The sequence below is a fragment of the Centruroides sculpturatus genome, unplaced genomic scaffold (assembly GCF_000671375.1).
Source record: "Centruroides sculpturatus isolate CEXI.00-Female unplaced genomic scaffold, Cexi_2.0 scaffold1532, whole genome shotgun sequence".
NCBI lineage: Eukaryota > Metazoa > Arthropoda > Arachnida > Scorpiones > Buthidae > Centruroides > Centruroides sculpturatus.
The window spans coordinates 64,183-89,478 of record NW_019385728.1 but is presented as its reverse complement, the minus strand read 5'-3'; the positions used below and the strand labels follow the sequence as shown (position 1 = coordinate 89,478).

General features: G+C 31.9%; 1 protein-coding gene across 1 annotated transcript; it reads left to right on the top strand.

The window, feature by feature from the left end:
- The first annotated feature begins 730 nt into the window (after positions 1-730).
- On the top strand, positions 731-24,852 carry LOC111641586 (contactin-like). Its single transcript, XM_023387765.1, has 23 exons — positions 731-808; positions 880-1,078; positions 1,157-1,288; positions 1,784-1,905; positions 2,950-3,110; positions 4,702-4,891; positions 7,225-7,317; positions 9,848-10,048; positions 11,661-11,763; positions 13,719-13,906; positions 13,984-14,271; positions 14,351-14,626; positions 17,749-17,915; positions 18,022-18,142; positions 18,206-18,361; positions 18,455-18,696; positions 18,770-19,010; positions 19,080-19,201; positions 19,275-19,464; positions 19,537-19,652; positions 21,571-21,757; positions 21,836-21,956; positions 22,864-24,852. The coding sequence occupies exons 1-22, from the start codon at positions 751-753 to the stop codon at positions 21,949-21,951; spliced, it is 3,669 nt and encodes a 1,222-aa protein (XP_023243533.1). The 5' UTR covers positions 731-750; the 3' UTR covers positions 21,952-21,956; positions 22,864-24,852.
- Positions 24,853-25,296: the final 444 nt, after the last annotated feature.

Sequence of the window (25,296 nt, the reverse complement as noted above, 5' to 3'; positions counted from 1 at the left end):
AATATGTCTGCTTTTGTGCTAAGTTCAAAGAGTACATTTTCAACTATTAGGACTTTATCTGTGCCAATACTGTCATTACTGCCAGTTTACCCAGTTTTGTCGATCTAATTGTCTGCTGAACTTCAATGGGTTTACAATTTCTCTCAAAATATGTATTTGGTGTAGGTTTAATTCGCCTATTACATTCCAATTGCAGTATAGTTCCTAATAGAATTCCCACACTCTAACCACTAAACATCCTATAACATAAGTTGAGGTTTTGTCTTTCTCCATAATTGCTATTATGTAAGCCTTTACAGTCGAAAATGCTTTTCTAAGTGTCTTCATGTTTATATTTTCTATTGTCTCTTTGATCTGCTTAATACTGTGTACCCTATGTTTTCTTACTTCCTAACCAATCTACAGAATATAGAATATTCAATTCTGTTTTTAAATTTAAGTCTTGCTTCATTGTTTTATGTTTCCTTAACAAGTCTAGGGTGTTTTGCAGTAGTTCATTAGGCTCATTGTTGCAGTTTCTACTAGATTGTTCTGTAGCAGACTACCATGCAAGATTTGCCTACAGGATTTCCTTAAATTCTTAAAGGGAAATCCTACAGTTTCCTTTTCTTTTGGTTTACTTGCTACCCTCTTTCAAAGCCCAAATCACACGAATAATGCCAAAACTATCATATAAAAGAAGAAAATTTTATGATGATTTAGTTAAATATTTTTAATTTAATTATGTAATAATTTAATTTTTTTTTACAGATGCCTATTAATGGATTCTTAATTTTTTCACTCTGTTATTTATACTTTTCTTCATTAGGTAAGATTCTAGACATTATTAAAACTTCCATTGTGAATTAAATTTAAAAGTAACGTAAATATATATTTCAGCTTTTTGTAAAGATTGTCCGAAAGAATGGGTTTCGCACAGAGAGTCTTGTTACAAATTCATACGTTCGCCCCTGAATGCTTTCGAGTCCGCTCGATCCAAGTGCCGAACTTACAATTCCGACCTGGTGTCTGTGAATTCTTTCATGGAGCACGAATTCATTTCGAGCTGGCTAAAGGAACATGATCCCCAGCACTACAGGTTATTTTTATCTAATTGTTTATAACTAAATTTATTTGATGATAATACAATTAAAATTGTTTTAAAAAATTCTTTCAGATGGTACACGAGTGGCATTAGCGATGACGACAATTCTTGGATTTGGGAAGGTGATAATACTAAATTTAGCAACATCGATTTACTTTTGAATCCTTTAAATGAATTGGGTTATGGAAGACGCGTGGTTTATAAGTAAGTAAGATGTGTTGTAAATTTGTTTATGTGAAAATATGTATGTTTCTATGCTAATTATAAACAAAACTAAAAATTAATTCTACAAAATAATATTACATTGTAACAACAAGACCACCGTTTTGTTACAAACAAGAACACCAGAAAGTTGGTGTTGAATTCATATTAATAAGAATTATTTTATTCTTAATTAGCATAATTATTAATTACAGAAAAGAATTTAAACAGTTATATACATAAATTTTCATTTGTTTTATTTTGTATATTACTACATGTTTTTGTAGTTTTAAAACTCCAAATATCATTATATCATTAAATAATCAGACTGCAATTTATGTGAAATTAGAGACAAAATACATTTAAAGTTAAAATAATCATATTGTTCCTAATTAATATAACTTAAATGTTGCTTAATGGAAAGATTTAATTAATATTTATTTAAGTTATAAAAACTATTTAGTTTGCATTTAGTATAATATAAGAATTACGTTTCAGTTATTCTACTTCTGCAAACAAATGGGGATTGAGCAGAGTCCTTCCACAAGAAGAATTACCTTATATTTGTGAAATTCCTTTAGAAGACCTTGATAATATAATTCTTATGGAGAGAGATATCAGTAAGTGTTTTGTGAATTTCTAAATATTAATTTATTGTACTTACAAGAAGACAGTTGTACAATCATTGTTCTTTGCAAACTTCTAGTCAATAGTTTATGAAGATTTGATTGTTTGGGGATTGGCAGCCACTACAAACAGAAAATGTTATTACAGATCTGTTGAAAATGTATTGTTTTATTAATTAAATGAGTTCTGTAATTTACCTTTCACTAAATATGCTGATAAAGCACAGTGCAGTCTCCACTTATCTCTCTTACAAAAAAAGATTGTGCTACTTTGACCACATTTTCGTCTGTAAAAGTTTTAACGTTGGATACATTCTAGTATGCATCAGTCTTGGCCACAACCAATGTACTGGTGAATAGTTTAATAAGCTTTTAGGGAACGTCCAGCAGCCTAACAAGATGGCAAAAGCAAACAGTGCTATAATGACATTTGGAGGCTTATTTTAACAAAATAACTTTGGGTTAATATAGACAAGTAGTAAAAATAGTATTAATAATGTAACTGTGGAGTTGGCTGTATTGCTTCATCGGAGTTTGCTTTATTTATGGCCAGACGAGTGCAATGTACTGTACATTGGTTGCTGTACTGACGAATTCATCGGTTAATATTGAACTTTATTAATTACTAAAATTAATAAGAGAAGAAATTCTAAATTAAAAATTAATGTATTATAATTACCAAAAATCTGTTGTTAAAGTCAAAAATTTAGCACCTGAACTATAAAAAATATATAAGTTAAATTATAAAAAATAATATATAATGCTATTGTTTAGCTGTATTTATTTTAGTTTTTTTATTTGATGGGTTTTTCAAAATGGGGGATTAGCTACCATTTGCCTTATGGCATAGCTTGTAAAATTTTTGAATAACGAATATTATAAGGGTAGTAAGGATTAGGCTTTTGTTCCCTATCCCTCACCCATACCAGTTGACTCTGTTGTGAGTTGAGCTCGCTTATAAAAGAGAGTAAATGTGAATGGCAAAGCCGATTAAACATGTCTTTGTTTGCTGATTAATTGATCAATTAAACATTATAGGTTACGGTGTATTAGTCACCGACGAAGAGAAAGTGCCAAGGGGTCCGTATTTTATCGAAGAACCCAAATCTGTAATATTTGCTCAAAGTGATAGAGATAACGTGGCCACATTGAGGTGCGTCGCCAAGGGTTATCCACCGCCTACTTACATTTGGTATCAGGTAAGTTTAATTTTTGTATTTCTTCTATAATATAATTATCTTAATAACACTGTAAATGTAATAAATTATATTTGTAAAGTATTTTAATATTTTCCCATTGGAATAGGTTCATGTATACTATATTAGGAAAATTATTTATTCAATCAAGCTTATTCCAAAATTATTTTTGACTCGAAACTCGTTATTGTGTTTTGTATTTAATTTTGGATAGAAGTTGTGGTGACAGGTTTAGTCATAAATCCAAAAGTTGCTACCAGGAGGAACTCTGGACTTAATGGACCTGGTAACTTGACACTATGACCTCACTTTTGGGTTCAAACTTCTCCAATTGCACATGTGTATTGATTCTATGTTCACCCGGTAGTGTAGCATCGTAACCTATGTAACATACAATAAAATAACTACGTAATTACCGAAAAAACCAGCAAAAATTTACTTCGAAATGAACAGGAACAGCCATCAATTTCAAGCAAACAGACTCGTTGGCGACAGCACGAAGGGTGTATTTTGACATATAATAGATATACTTCATGTGTCTACATATTTTATATAAACATCGGAATTTTTTGAAACAGGAAACCAGTTACGGGACTAATTTTGTTACAGCTCTACATCGGGCATGCGCATAACTTCAAGATTCAATTTTCGAACTCTTGGAATCGAACCTGATGATGACCGTTGAAGACATTAGAAAATGTTTGTTTTGAAGTAAATTTTTGCTGGTTTTTTCGGTAATTACATAGTTATTTTATTGAATTATCACACCAGTAGTGTTGTTGTGATGGTTGGTTACTATGTAACATACGGAATTAAAATTGTTTTTGAATTATTTTGTCTGTAGCCTGATACCGTATTGTAAGGTAATTACATACGAATTAGCGCTACAGAAGTGTCTGTAAATTTAGTAAATAAAAAACATACCAGTGGCAGATTCAGAAGTGCACAAAAGAGAATCTGACTTGAAAATAAAAAATAGAGTATTTAAATAATTAATAAGAGTGTTTTAAATGCTTGTGTGACTATTAATATTGCGGATGTCCATGAAATCATATCTGGCATCATAAATGTTTTTATAATGGCATTACTAAGCTTGAATAAATAAATTTTAATTAGTTTTTGTGTTGATGGGGAGGAAATGGAGCCCTACCCTCCTCTTGTATTCGTCACTGATTTATATTAAAAAAATAATAATAATAATGAAAGTGAGTAGAAAGGAGGGTTTTGATACTTTAAATTTCTAAATTAAATTTGTTTTGATGTACAAATTAATAGTTTAAGTTTGTTGAATATTTCCAAAATAATTCAGTTATAAGTTGTTCCAATTATTCAATCATATTGAAAATATAAAAATGAATCATTTTTGTGTATGTATTGTCTACTTGGGCCTTCTTCACCACTATAATAAGTTCTATTAGTAAACAAGGCCCAAGTAGACAATATATACAGTACACAGAAATGTAAAACAGTAATGACATGCTTTGATATAATAATTTGTAATAGTTTCGGGGTGTGTTATATGCCTTTGAAACAAGATTTAAATGTCATATTTAAGTAATCTTTGTTTAATATATAAATTTTAAACTCTATATAGGTAGAATATCATCACGATGAAATGGTCAGTAAAAAAATTGACCCCCTCTCTGATTATCGATATACACAGACCGATGGAATTCTGATGATTCTCGATCCGGATCAGTCTACCGACAAAGGAAAATATTATTGCTCTGCCACGAATAAATTTGGTACCATAATTAGTCAAATTGTGTCTTTGGATTTTGGAAGTAAGTTAATATTTGTTAAAACTTCTTAGACTAATATGTAGAAACAGGAAAATTTTGATCAGATTTAAAGATAGATTATTTAGCTAATAGCCACAGGTTGTAGATTGCTCTTGCCGTTCTTTGCACAGAGGGGTGCCAGATCATCAGTCATTCATTGCTTTTAGGTGGCCCTTGGTCTACGTAAAGGCAACAAATGACATGATCTGTGGAGACTGAAATCACTGCCTCTAGTATCCAGTGTGTTAACAATTCTTCAATGTTAGTAATTTTTTTCATATTTCCCGTCCTTTATATAGCCCTATAAAAGAAAAACAAAAGTTTAGAGGCATGATCTGGGGGAATGAGAAGACATGGTGTAGGGCCACTGAGGCCTGTCCTGGAGACTTCTCTAAGAATTTGCAATTAGGTTGTCACATAAGAAACTTTGAGTTGCCATATTTGATTAAAAAAAATAGACTACAATATGGAATTATTTACGATGACATGAAATTGAGTTGTCACCACCTACACAAGGATGTAAATAATAAAAATTACTATAATTATATACATTTAATTAAGAAACTGAGCAATTAAATATAGGCTAATCTTTAAAGTGTTTCTTATGCTTCTGGGTAGTAATAAGTGAAATCCAAAAAATAACATGTGGACAATTTACTAGAAACTTCTGGCATCCGACCAATAAAAAATCGTGCTGTCAGCATATCATAATGATGGTCACACGACACAAAATCGTGTTGATTGGCAGCGAGTGTTGTTAATAATCTACCAAACTGCCAGATTCTTTGGGTTATAATGAGACATTTAGAAAGAATTTAACAGTTTGATAGATATTTAGATATAATGTAGGTCTATTTTGAATTTGCTTGATATAAATTAACTGTGTTAATCAGTTGATTGAAAAATTTTATATTTTATTGGAGAATTTGATTGTTACATTCTATGATTTTTACCTCAATTTATTTACTTTTAATCCTATCTGTGACTTCTAAAAAAGATATGCGTAAGATCAAATTAGACACTGGTATACATTTAATATATACTTAATTTAAACTTCTACCAGTCTTTAGTGTTTTAGATGCACAGGCAACATATTGTTAGTGGTCAGGGATTTATCATTAAGTTATTGATCCGTGATCTCGATCGGCCCGCAAAGTCAAAATGAGACTTCGTCTCGAAGTGTGGCAGAAAATTGATGGTCAACCCGTATTTTATTTTGGTACAGAATTTGCTGGATAATTTTGCATTAAGATAATTTAGAGTTTCATTTTTAGGTCCCCGTAATTGTTTTCGGTATCGTGTGAGAACAGCCGAACCAGTTTTTACAAAACTTTGTTTGTTTTGGATATTTTTGGAAAGTTGTAGGCTACTTTTTGTTTCCAAAATAATTTGATTTTATAAACTTTGATGAAATTATATTATTTGCAACAGTAAATGATTCACATTTGGTTCTTTTTGGGTCATTTATGCGAATGAGAAGCTTTGCAATCTGGTGGGTGTGAAACAAACTGTGAAATTCAAAAGTGGATAATAGTAAAATGAAATTTGATTGGTTGGCCAGTTGTTTGAGCAAAACATACATAGTATTGAATTTATGGCTGTTTTATTTACGTGAAGAACTGGAACTTAGTAATAATTAAGTCTCATTTTCCACACTATTTCTGGTAAAACAGTTTAATAAAATGTAACAAAATGATTATTGCCGTTTTTCCAGTGTCGGCAGGTCTAGAATTTTGTGATGTAAAATTGTCTTTGGTGTATTATACTATATTGGAGTTTTAATTGTTATAAATTTTTATGCTTTTGGAATGAATTTCGAAAATTTACTCTTTAGTTTTGTACAAAAGTCTTACATTTATTGTAAAAAAAATCAAAAGGGATGGAACAGAAAATTTAGAACAGTTGCATCTTCTCTAGAATTAGTTGACCGAGTTACACAATAAATTTCTATGAGAATGATGAATTGTTGCATTTGCCATAGAATTTCCTGGAAAAATATTGGAAAGTACCAGAGTTAGAATGGGAAGGTCGATTTAAAATTTTTGTTGCAAATTTCATTGACCTGGGAAATTTTATTTTGAACCTTGAAGAGAGGCTATTTGTTGCAACTCTGCCACTTCTAGCATATCTTACCTTGCCACTAATGGATATTTTTATATGAGACCATTAACTTAATGTATAATTTTCCTGAGCTGCGCCGCATACTTCAACTAGTTTTGAGTAAAATCACTTTAATTTTGATAAAAGTAAATTTATTATTTTACATTCCAAATTAAATTATCAACGATAATTCCTATGATTGTTTCGTTTATTTGACGAAAAAAATTTAATTTCAGCCATTCCGGAATTTAACAGGAAGAGATCGGCGGAATATGGAAAAGAAAACTGGGGAAAATCGATATCCTGCGATCCGCCTCAAGTCTATCCACGTGAGTATCCTTAATGTTTTTTGAAAATATTTAACATAATTCTTATAAAATTGTAAGAATTGTGTTACATTTGTAGATAATATTATTGGGTATCTGCATTTAACTGTTGCAAGAGGCCATTTCTGTGTTGTATTCGAAATAATCAAATTGTGTAATGCGAATCAGATCGGTCAATAACACGTTATGAATTAAATCGATCGTAATCAAAACTTTAGCCAGTTTGAGTTACCGACTGTCATTTTCTTCCGAAGAGGCATTTTGCTATTGCTACGTGCATTACGAGGTTGTAAATGTCATAAAATATTTGAGTAACAATTTCCTCAAATTAAACCAAACAACATTAAAAGGTTTATATGCAGTTTATAGAATACCATTAAAAGTACTCTGTATTTTAAAAGGTGTGTCATAAACTACATATTTAATGGTGTTTCTTTTATTGTTCTTACATAGTACACAATTAATAATAGAATGTACTATATAGGAACAATAAAAGGAAACAATTTAAAAGCACTGTTTTGAACACAAGTATGAAAAATTTTAAAATTTTATTCAATTTGCGTCATTAGTCAAGAATCCATTTTACAATTTTAGAATCTGCTTCGTATTTTATGTAATAATTGATTAATACTCAACCAAATGATTGCTATAATTGATTGGGCTATAAAATTGCTATTATTAATGATTATATATTAAGTAATTTGGTATTAGAGGTAGACGTTAGGCGCCATCTCTTATACAAATTCATAATTACGATTTTACTCAACCAAATAGCAATCGTTCAGTTGAGTATCAATGTATTGGGTGTCGGGAAGTTTATTACCATAAATCATTAATATTTTGAACAGAAAATTTTGCTCTCTAAATCAATAATTGAACTGTCCTAATATAATCGTGCAATTTACATAACAATTTTTTTAAGATAAAGTAGATTTGATTCATTTTTATTGTAATCTTAGTTCATTTTATACTCTTATACAACGTTTTTTAATACATTACAAAATCAAAAATGCATAATTACTTAAAATTTTAATACAAAAGATTTCATCATTAAAATCCAGAACACTGAAGACTAACAGCTATAACTTTTATTTGTAGGCTACTCTGTGTTTCAAAATGTCTGTGCGTTGAAGATTAGCCTACAAGGAAAGGTTGAAGCTGTTTTTAGTGTGTTTTAAAGTGTTGTTTCTTATAATTTTTTTACAAATTTTTAACTTTCTTTCATTTCTTTAATTATTAGTTAAATAATTTTTATTTATTCTTCTTACACTCGTATTGATTTTTCTTAATGAAGTCAGTTTTTTGATAGAATTAACCTTTGTGGACATACAGAATCTGGAAGTTAAATAAGTTGAAATAGGAAAAAATTAGGGGAGAAATCAAAATGCACGTGCAAACGATTAGTTATTTTATAACAATATTCTAGACTGTGTTGTAAATTGTTAAAGCCCCAGTCTAGAAAAGGATTCAAAGGCATTTTTAAATGTATTAAGAATTCTTTTACAAATGTAAGTTAGGATAAGAAAAGTTGTTTTCTGTATCAGTAGAAATGTTGACATTACTTATTGAATACAGTAATACCTCGACTTACACGAACCTGGAGTTATGCGATTTTCAAATCTCGTCGATTCGTCTTTTGTGTGAGCGCCACGCAACTCTCGATTACTCATTCCCCCCACACTATTGTTCAACTTACATGTTCAGACGTGTCATGCGGAATCGACACATAGCTAAAATTTATTTTGTGTTATTTATTTCTATATTTGTTATATCTACGGAGACTCGAGAGACTCTATGTGGTGATTTCTTGTAACAATGAACAAATCAAAAGACGAGATAAGATTAACGAGAACATTTATTAACTTACATACAACCGACTTGGATTTTATACAAATTGAGAAATTATACCCCGACTTACGCGGTTATCGCTCTGTCCCACCTATCGCATAAGTTTGGTGTATTACTGTACATTGTGAGTTACTTATCAATACATCTCATAATATTCTTCTACAAACAAGCAAGAATGCAAACTGGTTCTTGCTTACAAGAAATATCCAAAGCCTTCTTTTTGGCGAACACAAAAAAAAAAACCAAACATGATCAAAAAAGAAATTAAAACATGGCTTGTGTCTGTTTTATGGAGCTCTATAAGTAATATTGGCAAAATTTACCAAATGAAAATTAAAGAATGTGATCTATTGACATCTGTAAAAGCTTCAGTGATTTGCAATTTTAATTAATTTAATTAAATTTTGATATGCCTAAAATGCAACTGCAATTGAGAGTTGCAGAATTAATCACTTCTTCAACTCTCAGTTATGTTTTATGGGAGTTGACATATATGTTTATGAATTTATGTTAATTTTGATAGTATAACTAACTATACACTTTCCATTTAAGCCAAAATTTTGTCAAAGTTAATTCACTGATAAAAAGCATCCATTTGATATAGAATTTACCAAATAAGAACCGAACAGAGTAACAAATTTGATTAAACTTTTACAATAACTTATCAAAACTTTTTTAATTATAGGTGTAAATTATTATTGGAATAGAAATAAGTTTCCGAATTTTGTGGAAGAAGATCAGAGAGTTTTTGCATCATTTGACGGAAATTTATACTTTTCTTCACTGGAGAAAACAGATCAGGCCAATTATTCTTGTGCCGTTCAGAGTGTAATAGCTCCAGCTGGGCGTACAGGACCATTTTTCCAACTGATAGTTGGCCCCGCATGTAAGTTCTGTATATTTCATTAAATTTATATATATACAAGGTCTGTTCAAAAAGTATCGGACCTTTTTTTTTACCGCGTAAACCAATGATGCGCAAGAGGCCTCCTTCGGTGGAGTTGTGGAGGGGACAGTCATGCACAGCCGTGAATTTTTTCCCGCCTGCAGGAAGCGTCAGTCGTTGGCAATCGGCCTATGAGTGAGGTCATGTAGTGCGCTCTCGTCGGATTCCACTAAGCTGAAAAATGACTGAACAACGTGAGCAGCGATATTACATCAAATTTTGCCAAAAACCTTGGCGATACCCGAGTGTAAACCATTCGCAAGATTCAGCAGGCTTTCGGGGACGATCCTCGAGGCCAAAAAAAGCGCGGCAGGTCCGCAGCAATATCAAAGGTCATGTTGACAGTTTTTTCGACTCTCGTGGGGTGGTGTGTCGTGAGTACGCACCACAAGGCCAAACCATCGCAAAGGAGTACTACCAGGAGGTCCTTCGTCGTCTTTCCGATACAGTTCGACGCAAACGACCGGATCTGTGGTCGATCAAAACTTGGCAGCTCCATCGTGATAACGCATCCGCCCATTCTGCGCATCTGATTCGGGCTTTCGTCGCCAAACACAATACTCCTGTGGTTCGTCACGCTCCATACTCTCCCCACATGGCTCCGTGTGACCTTTGGCTATTTCTCAAGCTGAAAATGCCTCTAAAAGGAACCCGATTTTAGTTGAGAGAAGACATCGCGCGGAATGCGACAGACCGGCTGATGGCCATTCCAAAAGATGCGCATCGTTCCAGCAGTGTTTCCAGCAATGGCAGGAACGCTGGGAGAAGTGTATACACTACCAAGGAGACTACTTTGAAGGGGATTAGGGTTTTGTACCTCAAAATCAATAAATTTATTTTTGCCGACCAAAGGTCCGATACTTTTTGAACAGACCTTGTATATTTGCTTTCTGAACACAAGTGTTGTTGCTAAAACACCAGATTATTTGACATATTCATCCTTTTTGTAGCTATTGTAAGTATGTCAACATAGTGACAATGTATTGACTTACAAAAAGGAGAAATAACAGATGTTGAATAGTTTGGAGTTTTAGTAACAACACTTAATCATGTTCCAGAAGCCATATTGAATGAAAACATGGTTTGAAATAGCATTTTGGTATAGGAATTTCCAAAAAGAATTCTACCATTTAAAATCACTATAATTTCGTATTGACTCGGCAATAGAGAAGGTGTTTTGCATTCGGTAATGCACAAACTTGGAAACATTTGTTGTCATGGATTGGGAGTAATCTTCAGGATTTCTAGAATTTTGGCTGCCTTGGAAGAAGTGATGATAGTTATTAGTAGGAAGATGTGTGCCCTGCAATGTGAGGTGCATGCTTTGAGAAAGTGTAGCAGTCAAATGTGAAAATTTGAGTGGTTTTTCAATGTTTTAATGTACTTTATGATGTTCTCAGATAATAATTAACACAATTACAGTAATTTAAAATGGGAGAATTCTTTTTGGAAGACCACAGGAAATGTTAATATATATAGTGCTGGTTAATTGGGAGACTATAATTATAGTTATATATAGAAAAGATATGATTATATACAATATTTATTACAGCTAGCGGACAGAAACTGCAATTTCCCAATACTTTTCCGAAGGCTTTTCCAGACACTCCCCTGGTCGGAGATGATGTCAGGCTGGAATGTGTGGCATATGGATAGTAAGTTAAAATTATCGTAATATTTTATTATATGTAGAATGTACAAAACCAGTAAAGGCATTTAAATTTGGAAAGATCATTACATTTAAATACAGTAGAAGCTCATGTTTGTGAGGGTTATGTCCTGCAAAATGCCACAAATATAGAAAGGAGAAATATGTAAAAATAAGATTAGGCGATTGAAAACATATTAGTAGATAGTAAAAACACGTTTCTATACAAAACATTTGCTACTTGTTTTTAATTTGTGTTTATTTTTTCAATGTGTCTTACGTTAGATTCATTTATGGTGAAAGCACGAGCAACCGTAGCTGCTGATTTCCTCCTTGCAAATGATATAAGTGCTTCAATTTTGTCCTCAAGAAACATTATTTTCTGTATTCTTTTTCTTCTTTGCTGCTAGTTTTCTTGTTTAGATGACAATGTTGATTTGTAAAGTCAAAAAAAAACTAAGTAAAATCATCTAATAAAATTAATATCGTGATTTTCAATATGTACTAATGTAAGACAAAACTTTTGTATAATGTGTGTGCCTTAATAATGTGCAAACCTACAAAATATTATATGCTAATGTAGTCAAACAGTTGGTAATATGAATTGCGATACAACTTGTTTAGGGTAAAAACATAAAAAATTTATTTCTGTTCTATCACTCGCTCCCTTTTTACTTTTCCTGTCATGTTATATATAACAGAGGTGATCGGTCAAAAAATGACATCCTAGATTTTTACATTTTTGGACTCGGGACCTTGAAATTTTGAGAAATGCAACAAATTCGGGGAGTTTTTTCTATGTATAGATGTTAGTGTATTTGGGGGACACAATTTTGTTCACCCTCTTTGAAGCTTAATAACTCAAGCTTTTTGTTGAAAAATTCTGAAATTTTGCAGGGAGATTTGTTTGTTAGGGGATTGATACTATTAAATTTTGGTGGTTAAAGGTCGAGGGGATGGGGAGATAATGGGGTCATATCTCCACTAGGGTCAGACTTAATGACAATTTCACTGGTTATTAGCATTTACAGTTTTTTTTTTTTATAAAACCCATTCCTACCCTGAAAATGAAGCTTTTTGCCATTTTATAATAGTTAAAAATATGAAAAGTTTTTAAAAATAAAATATTATAACAAGTGGTGCCACCAAAAGTTTCCAGGAAAGTTAAGCAACTTGTTTCTGAATTTTTTCCTTGTATGTTTATGCAGGTTTCTTGGAAGCCACTCTTGAGAATACGTATTATTGAGTGTGGCTTCCAAGAAAAAGCTATCGCATAAATTTTAGTAATCGTATCAGAAATTGTTTGTATTTTATTCATTATTTTAGTATATCAAACATTGCGAAGCCTGATATGTATATATAAACATAACCAAATGAGCTCCTTAAATAATTGGACTATATCTCCATTAATTTAATGATTAATATTAAGTAATTTGCTACTAGAGGTAGACATTAGGTGCCATCTCTTAACTAAATTAATAATTTATTAAATAATTTGGAATTGTCTGGAAGAAAAGAATTGACGTGGGCTGGGGCTTAAACCTGCAACCTTTGCTTGCCGTGCGGTGTGCTTGCCAGTTGCACCACCTGGATCCCGAGCAAGCCTTTGCTTCCAGATGTATTTAAATTTAGATATAACCTTACTCAGTTAATCATGGTGGGGATGACTCCTATGCCGATGGCCTAAGTACAACTCCACAATGGCACTCAGCTAGCTAACATGGGAGTGCCGTTAGCTGGCTGAGTGTTGTTATGGATTTAACTTAGAGTGCCACAATTGCATTTAAATTAGTATAACAGATGTAATTTTAGTACAGACAAAAATATGTTGTACTATAAGTATATAACACATTGTCTTAAGTCTGCTTCTACATTAGAATATTGACAGTCTAGTATTTTTTTGTGTATTTATGATGAATTTAATAGTTTGTTCCTACTAATATAAAAATTTCACATTTATAGTCCAGTACCTTCTTATAATTGGACCAGAACAGGGTCTACGAATCGATTGCCAGAAGGTGCCCGGCTGGAGAATTACAATCGTGTTCTCAAAATTCCGGCAATAAAAGTCGAAGATATGGGCGATTATATCTGTACGGCTTACAACTATGTAGAATCCATCAGAAAATCGACGCCATTAAGGATACAAGGTAATATAATTTTTATTATAAAATATTAATTATTCTAATATATGTAATATATATTGTTATGTTTCATTTTTTTGTAGCTTATCCTTCATTTACTGTGTACTTGGATGATAAAATAATGGATGCAAGCTCGTCGTTAACTTGGACCTGCGAGGCATTTGGCATTCCAGACGTAAAATATTCCTGGTACAAAAATGGAGAAGAATTGAATATAAGAACTTTAAAACCGGGAGACGTGAATCGTTACAGGATTTATGAAAATATTTTAAGAATTGATCAAGTATATGAAAGAGATCAAGGCATGTATCAGTGCAAAGCAACGAATCAACTGGGTTCTGCCTATTCTTCAGGACAATTAAAAATTTTATGTAAGTTTCACATAGTTATTTTATTTATTTATTTTATCTTTGTTGTGCTTAGATATTAATGGATGTATTTTTTTCCTAGCGCTTGCTCCGTCATTCGAAAAATATCCACTAGAAACTGAAATGTATGCAGCCGAGGGTGGGAATTTTACGATTCCATGTCGTCCTGAAGCTGCACCTTTTCCCACCTTTGAATGGAGGCGCGACAATCAAATATTAACTAGCGGAAGATACCAAATTCTAGATAATGGTTATCTTTATATTGGCTCTGTGAGTCTTTTAGATGAAGGAATGTACACTTGTATTGCAAAGAATTCACATGGAAATGCACGAAGCAGTGGAAACTTAATAGTTCTTTGTAAGTATTGATATAATTATTAAGCAAGTAATTTAAATGATATAATATTATAAAAAGTAGATAAAATTGAACACCATCAATTTTTTTATCTCATTCTTTGTTCGTTTTTCTCGTATTTTACATTTTTACAAATAAATTTAATTAAATTACAAGCTGGATTATATTCAGGCCACAAATAAATGAATTATTAAATGATCAAATAATATAATTTGGCCTAAATGTAGGCATTTAATGAATAAATTAATTAATATTATGGAAGAAAAGATTGGCTCAGAATGTGATTTATATCTGAATTACTAGTTACATTAGCTGCATCTGCACAGTAATACTAGTAGTCCCATTTCAGGCTGAGCTCTCCTTCCAAAATATTAAATTAATTAACTATAAAATTAATTTCTAATCATAAATCCTAGCAAAGATGATGACCTAATTGTCTTTCTTTAGACCAAATTATGCAATTTGATCACGGTTCAATTTGTGAGTCATGCTTCAATATGCTTCAAACTAAGTCAAACTCAGTTATAACAAACACGAATGTAACAAGTTCTTGGTTATAAAGTGCAAAATACCATAACAATTTTAATTTACGCATGTTTCCATATGTTTTCTCATGGTTATAATGAGCATACTTCATGGATACAATGAGCAAATTTTTAGTAACTATGCAAACTTTCCTACAAACTTTGCATAGTTTGTAGGATTGCCTAGTAGTAGGAAATGCAGCACCAAATTCTTAGAAGAGATAAAACTGAAAGGTTTAGTTAGTTTTAAGACCACTGGATAATTAGTTTTACAACCTGCATGAATTACAGGCCTAATTATTACTTAACTCTTTTCTTGGAGACCATCTCCCTCTTTCTTGACTACCTTCTGACACTATTCTGCCAATTTACCTAATCATCACCACGATTGTAAAATTATCATATACTCTAGTTAGAAATGAACCCTTGTATGAGAAAGATGTCCATAAATAAAAGAAAATATCTTTCTGCATTTGAAAAAATAAAAATTATTTATGAGTTAGAACATGGTACTAAAAATGTCAAAGTGTATGGAAAGTTTTCTTCGACAGTACAGTAGAACCCCTCTAATCCGTCACCTTTGGAACTGGAGGTATGGTCGGAACGCAAAAAAGGTCGGATTATCAAAAAAAAGTAAAATAAACAATCTTTCCTTTGTCCAGTCTTTGTAGCATTGCTAATTTTTCCTTTAATGAAAGAGTAACGTGTTTACATTTCACTCCTGACATGTTGAAAACACACACAAAACTGTACATGTACACACAATGTAAAACATTTACTGTAACGAACACAGAAAAATGCCACAGACACTGAGTCACCAACGAGTCGGGACAAGTTTCTCGACTCCGACCACACTCAGATTAACCAGAGTGACGGACTAACCAAGGGCGGACTAGAGGGGTTCTACTATATTGACATTATGGAAAAAGAAAGATGTCTACCTATTGGTGCTAGAGAAAAATATAACCAAAACAAAAAATTTAAAAAGTGTGAGCATGCAAACATCGACAATGCACTATTTCGCTGTTTAGTACACAAAGAAGTGCTGGATTTTCAATAGATGACCAATCTTGAAGGCTCAAGCAGGAAAACTTGCTAGACAATTTACATGCAATGATTTTGTATGCAACAATGGATCCATTCAAAAACCGACATAACATCATCATTCTTTCAAAAGTTAGTGCAGATTCTCCATTACCTATCCAGTAATTGCAAACGAATGGATTGACCATGTTTGGGCAGAAATGAGGAAAGATTTTAACGATGAAGATATCCACAATATCGATGAAATGGGATTTTTTTTGTAATCTGATGATCAACTACATGTTTAAATTAAAAGGGGGAAAAGATGGTGGAAAAAAATCAAAGAATCACTTGACCGTGCTTGTTTGTGCAAATATGACAAGAACCAATAAAATAAAAGATGTTTAAAGGATGTAAAGAATCTTCCTGTAGATTATATTGTGAGCAAAAAAGCCTAGATGACTTCAGATATTTTTTGGCAGTACTTAAGTGATTGGAATAAGGAACTATTCAAAAAGAAAAAAAAAGTTTTGATTATTAGTTGATAATAGTTGATAATAGTTGAAATTTCAATGACTGATGATGATGAAAACGAAGAAAGTGACATACCTTTATCCAAATGATTGCAATACAATAACATTAATGATTTTAATAATGGCATTGATGAACTTTTACAAGTCTATGACAATTTGTTAACAAGTAATATTCCTACTGAGAGTTATGTCATGGAAGCTGTGCCGAATAAAGACAACAGTGATGATGAATGATATGATAAACAAGATAGAACCAAAACAACACTGACAATTGTGGCAATGGCTACATTATTCAGGTTTTTTGAAGGAAATGAAGTAAATACCAAGACTTTCAATGTATTGAGTACTTTAAGAGGGAATTTGAGAAATATGAAAGTGAAATCTTCGAAGCAATTGTAAATTTTTAGCTTTGTACATACTATTAATAAAAATACAGTATAATGTAATTACACATTTTTTTGAATCAACTTATTTAAAATTAAAAATTAAAAGATAGATTTCATTAGTTATTGGTGGTGTTACTACAAATTTTGCCAAAACTTGGGCGCTCCCTACGTGTTTGTGCCAGAAGTGGCCACCCATTCTCTCCCTAGTTACATCACTGCTCTTCACAGATGTAACAAGGAAATCTTCCTGGTCCCCTAATGCTTGTTATAACCGAGTTTACCTTTTACTTGTATTGATAGGTCTGCTACAAGAATACAAAAAGTATTATAAAATGTTAATTTTTTGGTATACTTTTGTTTAAGCTTTATAGTATTTTATATATAAACAACAGTTCAATAAACCGATGTTTGATTAAAGACAAATAATCTGCCGAATTATCGGGTTATGATTAGGTTGTTCATTTATTAAGTTAAGTTTATTGTAATTATTAAAATTATCACAAAATGGCAGCTTAACTGCCTACCTTTATACAAATTAATTTGTATCTAATTATTAACTTAGCATAATCATAGCTCGATAATTCGGCAGGTTATCTGGCTTCATGGTTGATATTTTGTAGTTTTATTTAATTGGATTTTATGCTTATTATTATATGCAGCTTTTCCATCATTACGAGAATCCCCCACTTCCAAGTTGGCGGCAGTCGTAAACAGTGATTTGACTCTTAAATGCGAAGCTCGTACGAATCTGTTATTAGATGTTGCTTACGTTTGGCTCCAAAATGGTTTAAGAATTGACTTTTTGAAACAGCAACAGTATTCCGTGGTGTGTAAAAAATTTTATTTTTTTAATAAGCTATCATAGAAAATTCATCATACTTTTTTCAATATAAACTGATATTAAATCGTAGTTTCTGCTAATTTGATTTTAGGGTGAAAATTTAGGTTATTTGAACATCCATAACATCAGTTTTGCAGAGGCCGGTGCTTACACTTGCATCGTTAAAACTTCGGTCGGTCGTATAAACACCTCGACGGAGTTAATTGTTATCGGTGAGTAGACCATTGAAGTTTAGCGGTTTCGTAATGGCAGTCACTATATAATGGTATTTGTAGGTCCACCTGGTGCACCTGGTGCAGTATTAGCTGAAGAATTGAATAATACATCCGGAGTCGTTCACTGGAGCGATGGTGCTGATAACGGACGTCGCATTTATAGATACATTGTCGAAGGTTATACTGAACACAATAAAACTTGGGTCGTTTTGACGAGTGAGCATTTTGCTTTAATATTATTTGCCATAAATATTCATTTATTATATTGTAATTATGAGTTTTTAAACAAATTATTGGCTTTATTTTCAGACGTGTCGATAGACAGAACGCTAGTAAACAGAGAAAACGGTAGACGAAAGCTGCAACTCATTGGTGTTCTGTCACCGTGGAGTACATATCATTTCCGTGTGTCAGCCATGAATGAATTTGGGCAGGGATCTCCGAGCAAAGAAAGTCCGGCATATAACACCGCTAACGACATACCTTACGTCGCACCTCTTAATGTCGGAGGAGGAGGAGGAAAAGTCGGAAGTCTTACAATTACTTGGGATGTAAGTAATGAATTATCAGATTTTTACATGTTCCCAAATGATTATAAATTTATGTAATTTAAAAATTTTTTAGCCTATTCCACCTAAAGACTGGAATGCTCCAAATATTTGGTATAAAATATATTATAAAAAATTAGAAGAAAATGTTGAGTACTACAAGAAAGACTTAAAACAATATGGAAATATTGGAATGTATACTGTGAATGTCGGGGAAGAAAATTATTATTTGGAATATACAGTAAGAGTACAAGCCATTAATGATGTCGGACCGGGACCAATTAGTGATGAAGTTGTCATATTTTCTGCCGAGAAAAGTGAGAATTAAAATTTATCAAATATTTTCCTTTAGAGAAATTATTATTTAATCAAAACATTTTTTACAGTGCCTCAAGTTCAGCCATCTCAAGTCAAAGCATTGCCATTTAACTCTACTGCACTTAATGTTTCTTGGGAACCACTCGATTTAACTAGAGAAAAAATAAGAGGAAAACTTTCGGGACACAGAGTAAAAAAACCTATTAATTTATTAGCATTTTTTTTTAAGTCTAACTTAATTAACAAAAATAATTAAATTTTAGATTAAATACTGGAAGAAGGATGATAATCCCGAAACAGATTCTTTAATATTATTGAACCGTGGCATGACTCCTTGGGGTCTCATCGTAGGATTACAGCCGAATACAGAGTACTGGGTGGCCGTCATGGCTTATAATGATGCAGGTAGCGGAATAGAAAGCGAAAAGTTTTTGGCTCGAACGTACAAAGCTGGTAAACTTTGCAAATATTTATTTAATAATAGTTTTGTATTAATGGCATGTTTAAGATCTTCAATAATTTCAGCGCCTTTAAGACCTCCTACAAATGTTGAAGTCAAAGCAGTTTCTCCTACCGTGGTAGCTGTTAAGTGGAGAGGTATTCTCACCTCTACGGAAGAAGAACCGATTATGGGATATAAGGTAAGAACCAAAGTAATTAAGAACATAGGTAGTAAATGTTTAATCGTTTAAAATGTGCTTCATCCGAGTGTTTTGTACACATCTTTACAAAAAGTTTAATGAAGATTGGGTTGAAATGTCCAGAAAAATTTTAGAAATGAATTGAAATTGTATTTTAATTCATTGCATTTAAAAACAACTTGACATTATTAACTTTTTCAGTCCATTCTGTTGCAATTTGATAAAAATTGGAGTATATACTTATTTTTATTTAGATAAGATATTAACACCCAATATTAAATACTAATGTTTATACATTAGAATTTATGTATTGAGCATTACTTCTATATCTGTCTAATAAACAAACCCAAAATTCAGGTAGCATCAAACTGCATTTCGTGAACTTTACTGTGGCTCCCATGCAGCCTACTTATACAATTTCTTTTTTATAAACTTAAACATTATACATCAGAACAGTATTATATATACATTGTATATATAACATTGTTCTGATAGAGAATGAGGTTCTCACATATTTCTGGTAAACAATATAAGGCTCATAATGTGATGAGGGCTTTTCTGTGCTTACTAATTTGAAAGAGAGATTGAATAATTGCAGAATCCAATAAGCAGACAAGCAGCAGAGTGGAAGTGTAGATGCTGACAAGTATTTCATTATAGAAGGAGCCTAATTTGAAGATAACAAATGTATGCGTCTGTTGTATACAAAGTTATGCTAAAAATTTATAGTTTATTTTTACTCCGACATGTGTATATATACAGGGTTTTCCATCCATAAAGAATGCTACCACATTAAATTACTGTAATTATGTTAATTATTATTTAAGAAGTAGGTGACATACCAGTTGATCTTCCAAGATTTATCCTCCCATCTGCATTCAAATGTCTCATTGTCTACTACCTCTAGGAAGAAATGAAAACATGCAAAATGCCTTTGCAACAGAGAAGGCAGTTTGCAAAGTCAGAAATGCTCGTTGTCATACAACATAAGTAATCTGCAGAAGCCATAGAATTGTGGCTACCGTGGGAGGAGAGATGATGGATATTCCACAGTGAGCATAGGAAGAATTTGAGTATTGATGCATACTTTACTATGCAAGGTACAGTATATACCAGGGGTGGCCAAGCTCCTTGATAGTCCGAGCCATTTTTCAAAATTGAAATTTTTCGCGAGCCGCAATTAAAGATATGCAAAAAATTCCAATTACAATATATATCCGTAGCAAGAGTGATACAACTTGTTTCCTCCAGAGCACAATGTCAACTGTTCATTGCAATGACAGTTTACAAATTCAAAATCGGTCTGGAGTCGGTCGATAACGGACGATTACGCCACTGTTTATGTTCGTTCGCGCAGTTTTCGATGAGTCATATCATTCTTAACTTGAATAGAAATGAAATTTGTTACAACGTTGCACTTAGTCTTTCATATTTGTTGTTAGTAATTTAAAAGACATTTGAAACACATACGGACGATAATAATTTTTTTAAATATAATAACACAAAAATGAAAAGGGAACTCGGGTACAGTACATTTATAGAGAGTCACAAATAATCCTTCAAAGAGCCGCATGTGGCTCGCGAGCCGCAGGTTGGCCACCCCTGGTATATACACTGATGAATTGTGACAGGCAAATGTGAAACTTGGACAGTTTTCTGACATTTTAATGTACATTGTGTAATGACATTCTTGGATAATAATTGAAATAATTCAAAATAGTAGCATTTGTTTTGGAAGACCCTGTATATGTAAGCTAGATAACTGCATACTTTGAAGACTTCAAATACAACATTTAATGTTGTATATGTGTTCTCTACAAAAAATAAATACATATAAAGCAAATTTTTTTACAATTTAATTACTGCATTAAGTAGTTAGAGGTCTTCTATCAACTTTTTATTTTCTCATTTTTTATAGGTTCGTTACTGGGAGGCCGATAGAGATCTAACGACCGCCAAAGAAGTTGTGAGATATTTAGATGGGGAAGATTTAGAAACCGTTGTTCCAAATCTCGTTTCCGGAAAAACTTATAAATTGAGAGTTTTGGCATTTAGTTTGGGTGGCGATGGGAAAATGTCTTCACCGCCATGGGAATTTTATGTTGGTGAGTAGAAATATTTGATAAATAATCCAAATATGAATACTTTTTAATAATTTAATTAATATTTTTTCCTATCTTTAGCTGATGGAATAGCACAGTCTTATTTAGGCAGAAGAGCAGGAGCAGAAAGGCCAAATTTAGAATTTTTTATCTTGTTTACAATCGTTTTGACCAAATATTTTATAATTAACTCATAGTTTTGGTAAGTTAGAATTTATTAGAAAATATCATAAGTGTTGAAATATTGAAATATGTATAAAAATACATAATACATTTAAAAATAATACGTTAAAATGACTTAAAATAATACATTTTTATCTTATTGAGTGATCAAATGAGAGCAGAACTTAGACACAGCAAAGCCATATACAGAGCCATTCTAATATGGTGCACAAACAGTTTTACGAACCTGCATAGATATGTGTCTGCAAAAAACTCGAGAACAGCTCTCAAACTGGTAGCAAGTTCACTTTCAAGATGGTACATCAGAGTTTCTTCTGAAACTCATATCAATCAGCAGAATTCCTAGCCATTTTCAAGCATGCAGAGATTTTAGTGAAGACATTATGCTTGTGAGCAACCCTCAAATAATTCACAAACTATTTGCGAACTTCTAATTTTGGTTTATTTGCATGATTTTTGATACTCTATACCAGTGATTCTCAACCTTTTTTTCGTCACTGTACACTTTTAATAATTTAAAAATTTGGCGGCACACGTGGTTACTTAGGTAAGTACCGCAGGACAACTGGTGATGTCATAACAGTGATTTTTAAATGCAGTTGTTTATTTAGATCACATTTTCTAAACTTCTTAGTAACTACTGGCAGTTACTGGTAACACTAGTTACAATTTCTAAACGCGCCCTAGGAAGGTAGAAATGATTAAACTACTTGTCTGACATGGCTTGTGTATGGACATTTGCAGTGGCAGCACACTTCAAAAATCTCGCGGCACAATGGTTGAGAATCACTGCTCTATGCATACAATACAAAAAGATTTACAATAAACATGCATATCTCTTTATTTCAATACTTCTAAAAAGTTAATTTTTAATAAATAAATATTTATTTTAGATTTATTGAAAATAATTAATATTTTTTGTTTAGGTTTATGCGAAGAATGCATAATAGACGCAGATTTAGTATCGAAAAATACTTTTTCAAAGTCATGCTGTGATCATGAAACAAAACATGTCATCGAACAATTCATTCGGGTAATGATTCCCTCTAAACTTAGAAGAGACGGACTAGAAATGGACATTCCATTTAAAGAATCTCTATAATAACACAGTCACTTTTCCTCAAAACAAATCTTTTGTTTTGGAACTTTTGATCGGTAAAAACGTGTCGTACGTATGTTGTTATTTTTTAATAGAGAAAGTTATTTTATATTGTGGTGTAGATATTTTAGGGATATTTTGTTTATATGTGTTTTTTTTTTATACAATATTTTTATTTCTAACTGTAAATCGATAGATGTCATATTTATGCCTTAAGCAGTGCACTTCTTTATGAACATTCCGTCCAAACTCTTTAACACGATCTGAAATTGCTCAGTTAAATGCAACCTTCCACTTCGAGAAATAACAAAAGTATTGTTAATGAAACAAATCATATTTTCTTGACTTCTTATAGAAAAGTTTTTCTTTTTTTATATGTTTATTATTGAAACTTTATAATAAAAATAACTTAAGATAAATGTTACCTCTTGTTCTCTCTGTTGCATTAAGATTTTAAAGTATCGTTAATCCAGAACTTATACAAACATCTCAAAGCCCAACATATTAATAATATGCCAAATGATTACAGGATTAAATTGTGTTACTTCTCCTCATTTATTTTTAATTAGTTTTTAAATAATTTGTCACCAGATGCAGGCATTAGGTACCATTTCTTATTAAATTTAATAAGAGACGTTGCATAACACCTGCCTCTCCTGATGTACAAGTATGTTAGAAGGTAATATTTCCTAACCCACAACTGTGTCGTTAATTAATATCTTTATACACAATACTTGTATTATGGATAAAAAATTACCCAAATACCAAATATTAACTTGAAGCTTGAATAAAATATTGAAAATGTACTTCAGAACAATCTTAACTTTCTGAATTTTTCTTCCGGTATTCATTCAAAGCACACATTCTTCTTTCTAAACACTTTAAAATACATCTTAACCATTGTTTTGATGTATGAACGCTTATGAGAATGGAAAAACACTTCTCGTTTTAATCCTACAAAGTACGAACTGACCTTTACTGTTAATATTAAGAAATTATTTGTAGAAATTAAATGCTCGATTCTAGTATTTAAGAATGAATTACATGAGTTAACAATATAAGCAAACAAGAATAACTACATTAATGCTGTTATAATATGAATATGTTTACACTCAAGTAGTTGCCAATGTGAGTTCTGCTTGGTGATAAAAGAATAGTGAATTGAAGTCGACGCGCTCATGTACAACTTATAAAGAACAAGCAATTATTATAAGCAAGATCTATAAGTGAAAAGTGATTAAGAAAATAATTTTTTCATTCAAGTAGTGTCAGAACATTAGGAAGAATTGTTTTGAGTGGATGCCGAAGAGGCATATGGTAATATATAAATCTAAATTATCCTTGAGGATTTATTTATTTATTATTTGTTTCCGTACAATCTGAAAGAACAGTTCTCGGAAAACGTTCTTCTGCGGCCGTGTGTCGGTTATGAAAGCAATTTGTGGCTGCATCCGTATGAAAACGTAATGAGGATTTTCTATGGTAGCATTTGTGTTCCTTTGTGTTTAGGATTTTATTATCTGAGATAAACTTCTGTTGAAAATTGTGAAATGGAGAATATTTTGATGCTTATTCGGTCAGAAGCTACAGAATCGTCACCTTAGTGATTGCAACCCCAATCTAAAGCCTGTAACATGGTGTAATACAGTGCTTTGCTGCAGTTAACTGAAATTGCACATGAAGCATTGCTGACTTCTGTCTATTGTTACATTGTTATTTCTGATAATCATGACAACTATATTTAATTAGTATATACTTGCATGTAATTAACACTTAATTGAAATCAGATTTAGAACAATTGTAAACATTTACATACAGTAGTAGTAGTAGTAAGCACTTGCACTTAATTTCCATTAAAAATATATTAAAACATTCAAAAATTCTTACATTTTACATTCTTTTGTAAGTAGAAGAAATTGTTTCAATTGAATTCAAAGTGTAACATGTAAAGTTAAATTTACACTAAAATGTATAAATCCATATATTATAAAATACAGGAGAGCATCGCTTATCCGAAACAATTCGGGACTGGTGTTGTTCGGATAACTGATCATTTACAAAAAATATATTAAACACAACTGTACTGTATATAATTTGTATCACATGTCTTACAAATACATACCTTACATAATGTAAACTAGGCCTACAGTTCAGTTTGGCAGGGAGGGGAAGAGTACTGCAACGCCACAGCTCTACTGGAAATTTGAATTTGCCAACTGGAACCCTTTCAGTTCATCGATGTTTTGGTTGATCGGTATTC

What these genes read in the sequence shown, in the direction of transcription:
- LOC111641586 (XM_023387765.1), top strand. Translation starts at nt 751, where the DNA reads ATGCCTATTAATGGATTCTTAATTTTTTCACTCTGTTATTTATACTTT. An exon ending in GAATGTGTGGCATATGGATA is followed by an intron (nt 11,764 to 13,718) that starts GTAAGTTAAAAT and finishes TCACATTTATAG; the next exon opens with TCCAGTACCTTCTTATAATT. An exon ending in GACGGAGTTAATTGTTATCG is followed by an intron (nt 18,143 to 18,205) that starts GTGAGTAGACCA and finishes TGGTATTTGTAG; the next exon opens with GTCCACCTGGTGCACCTGGT.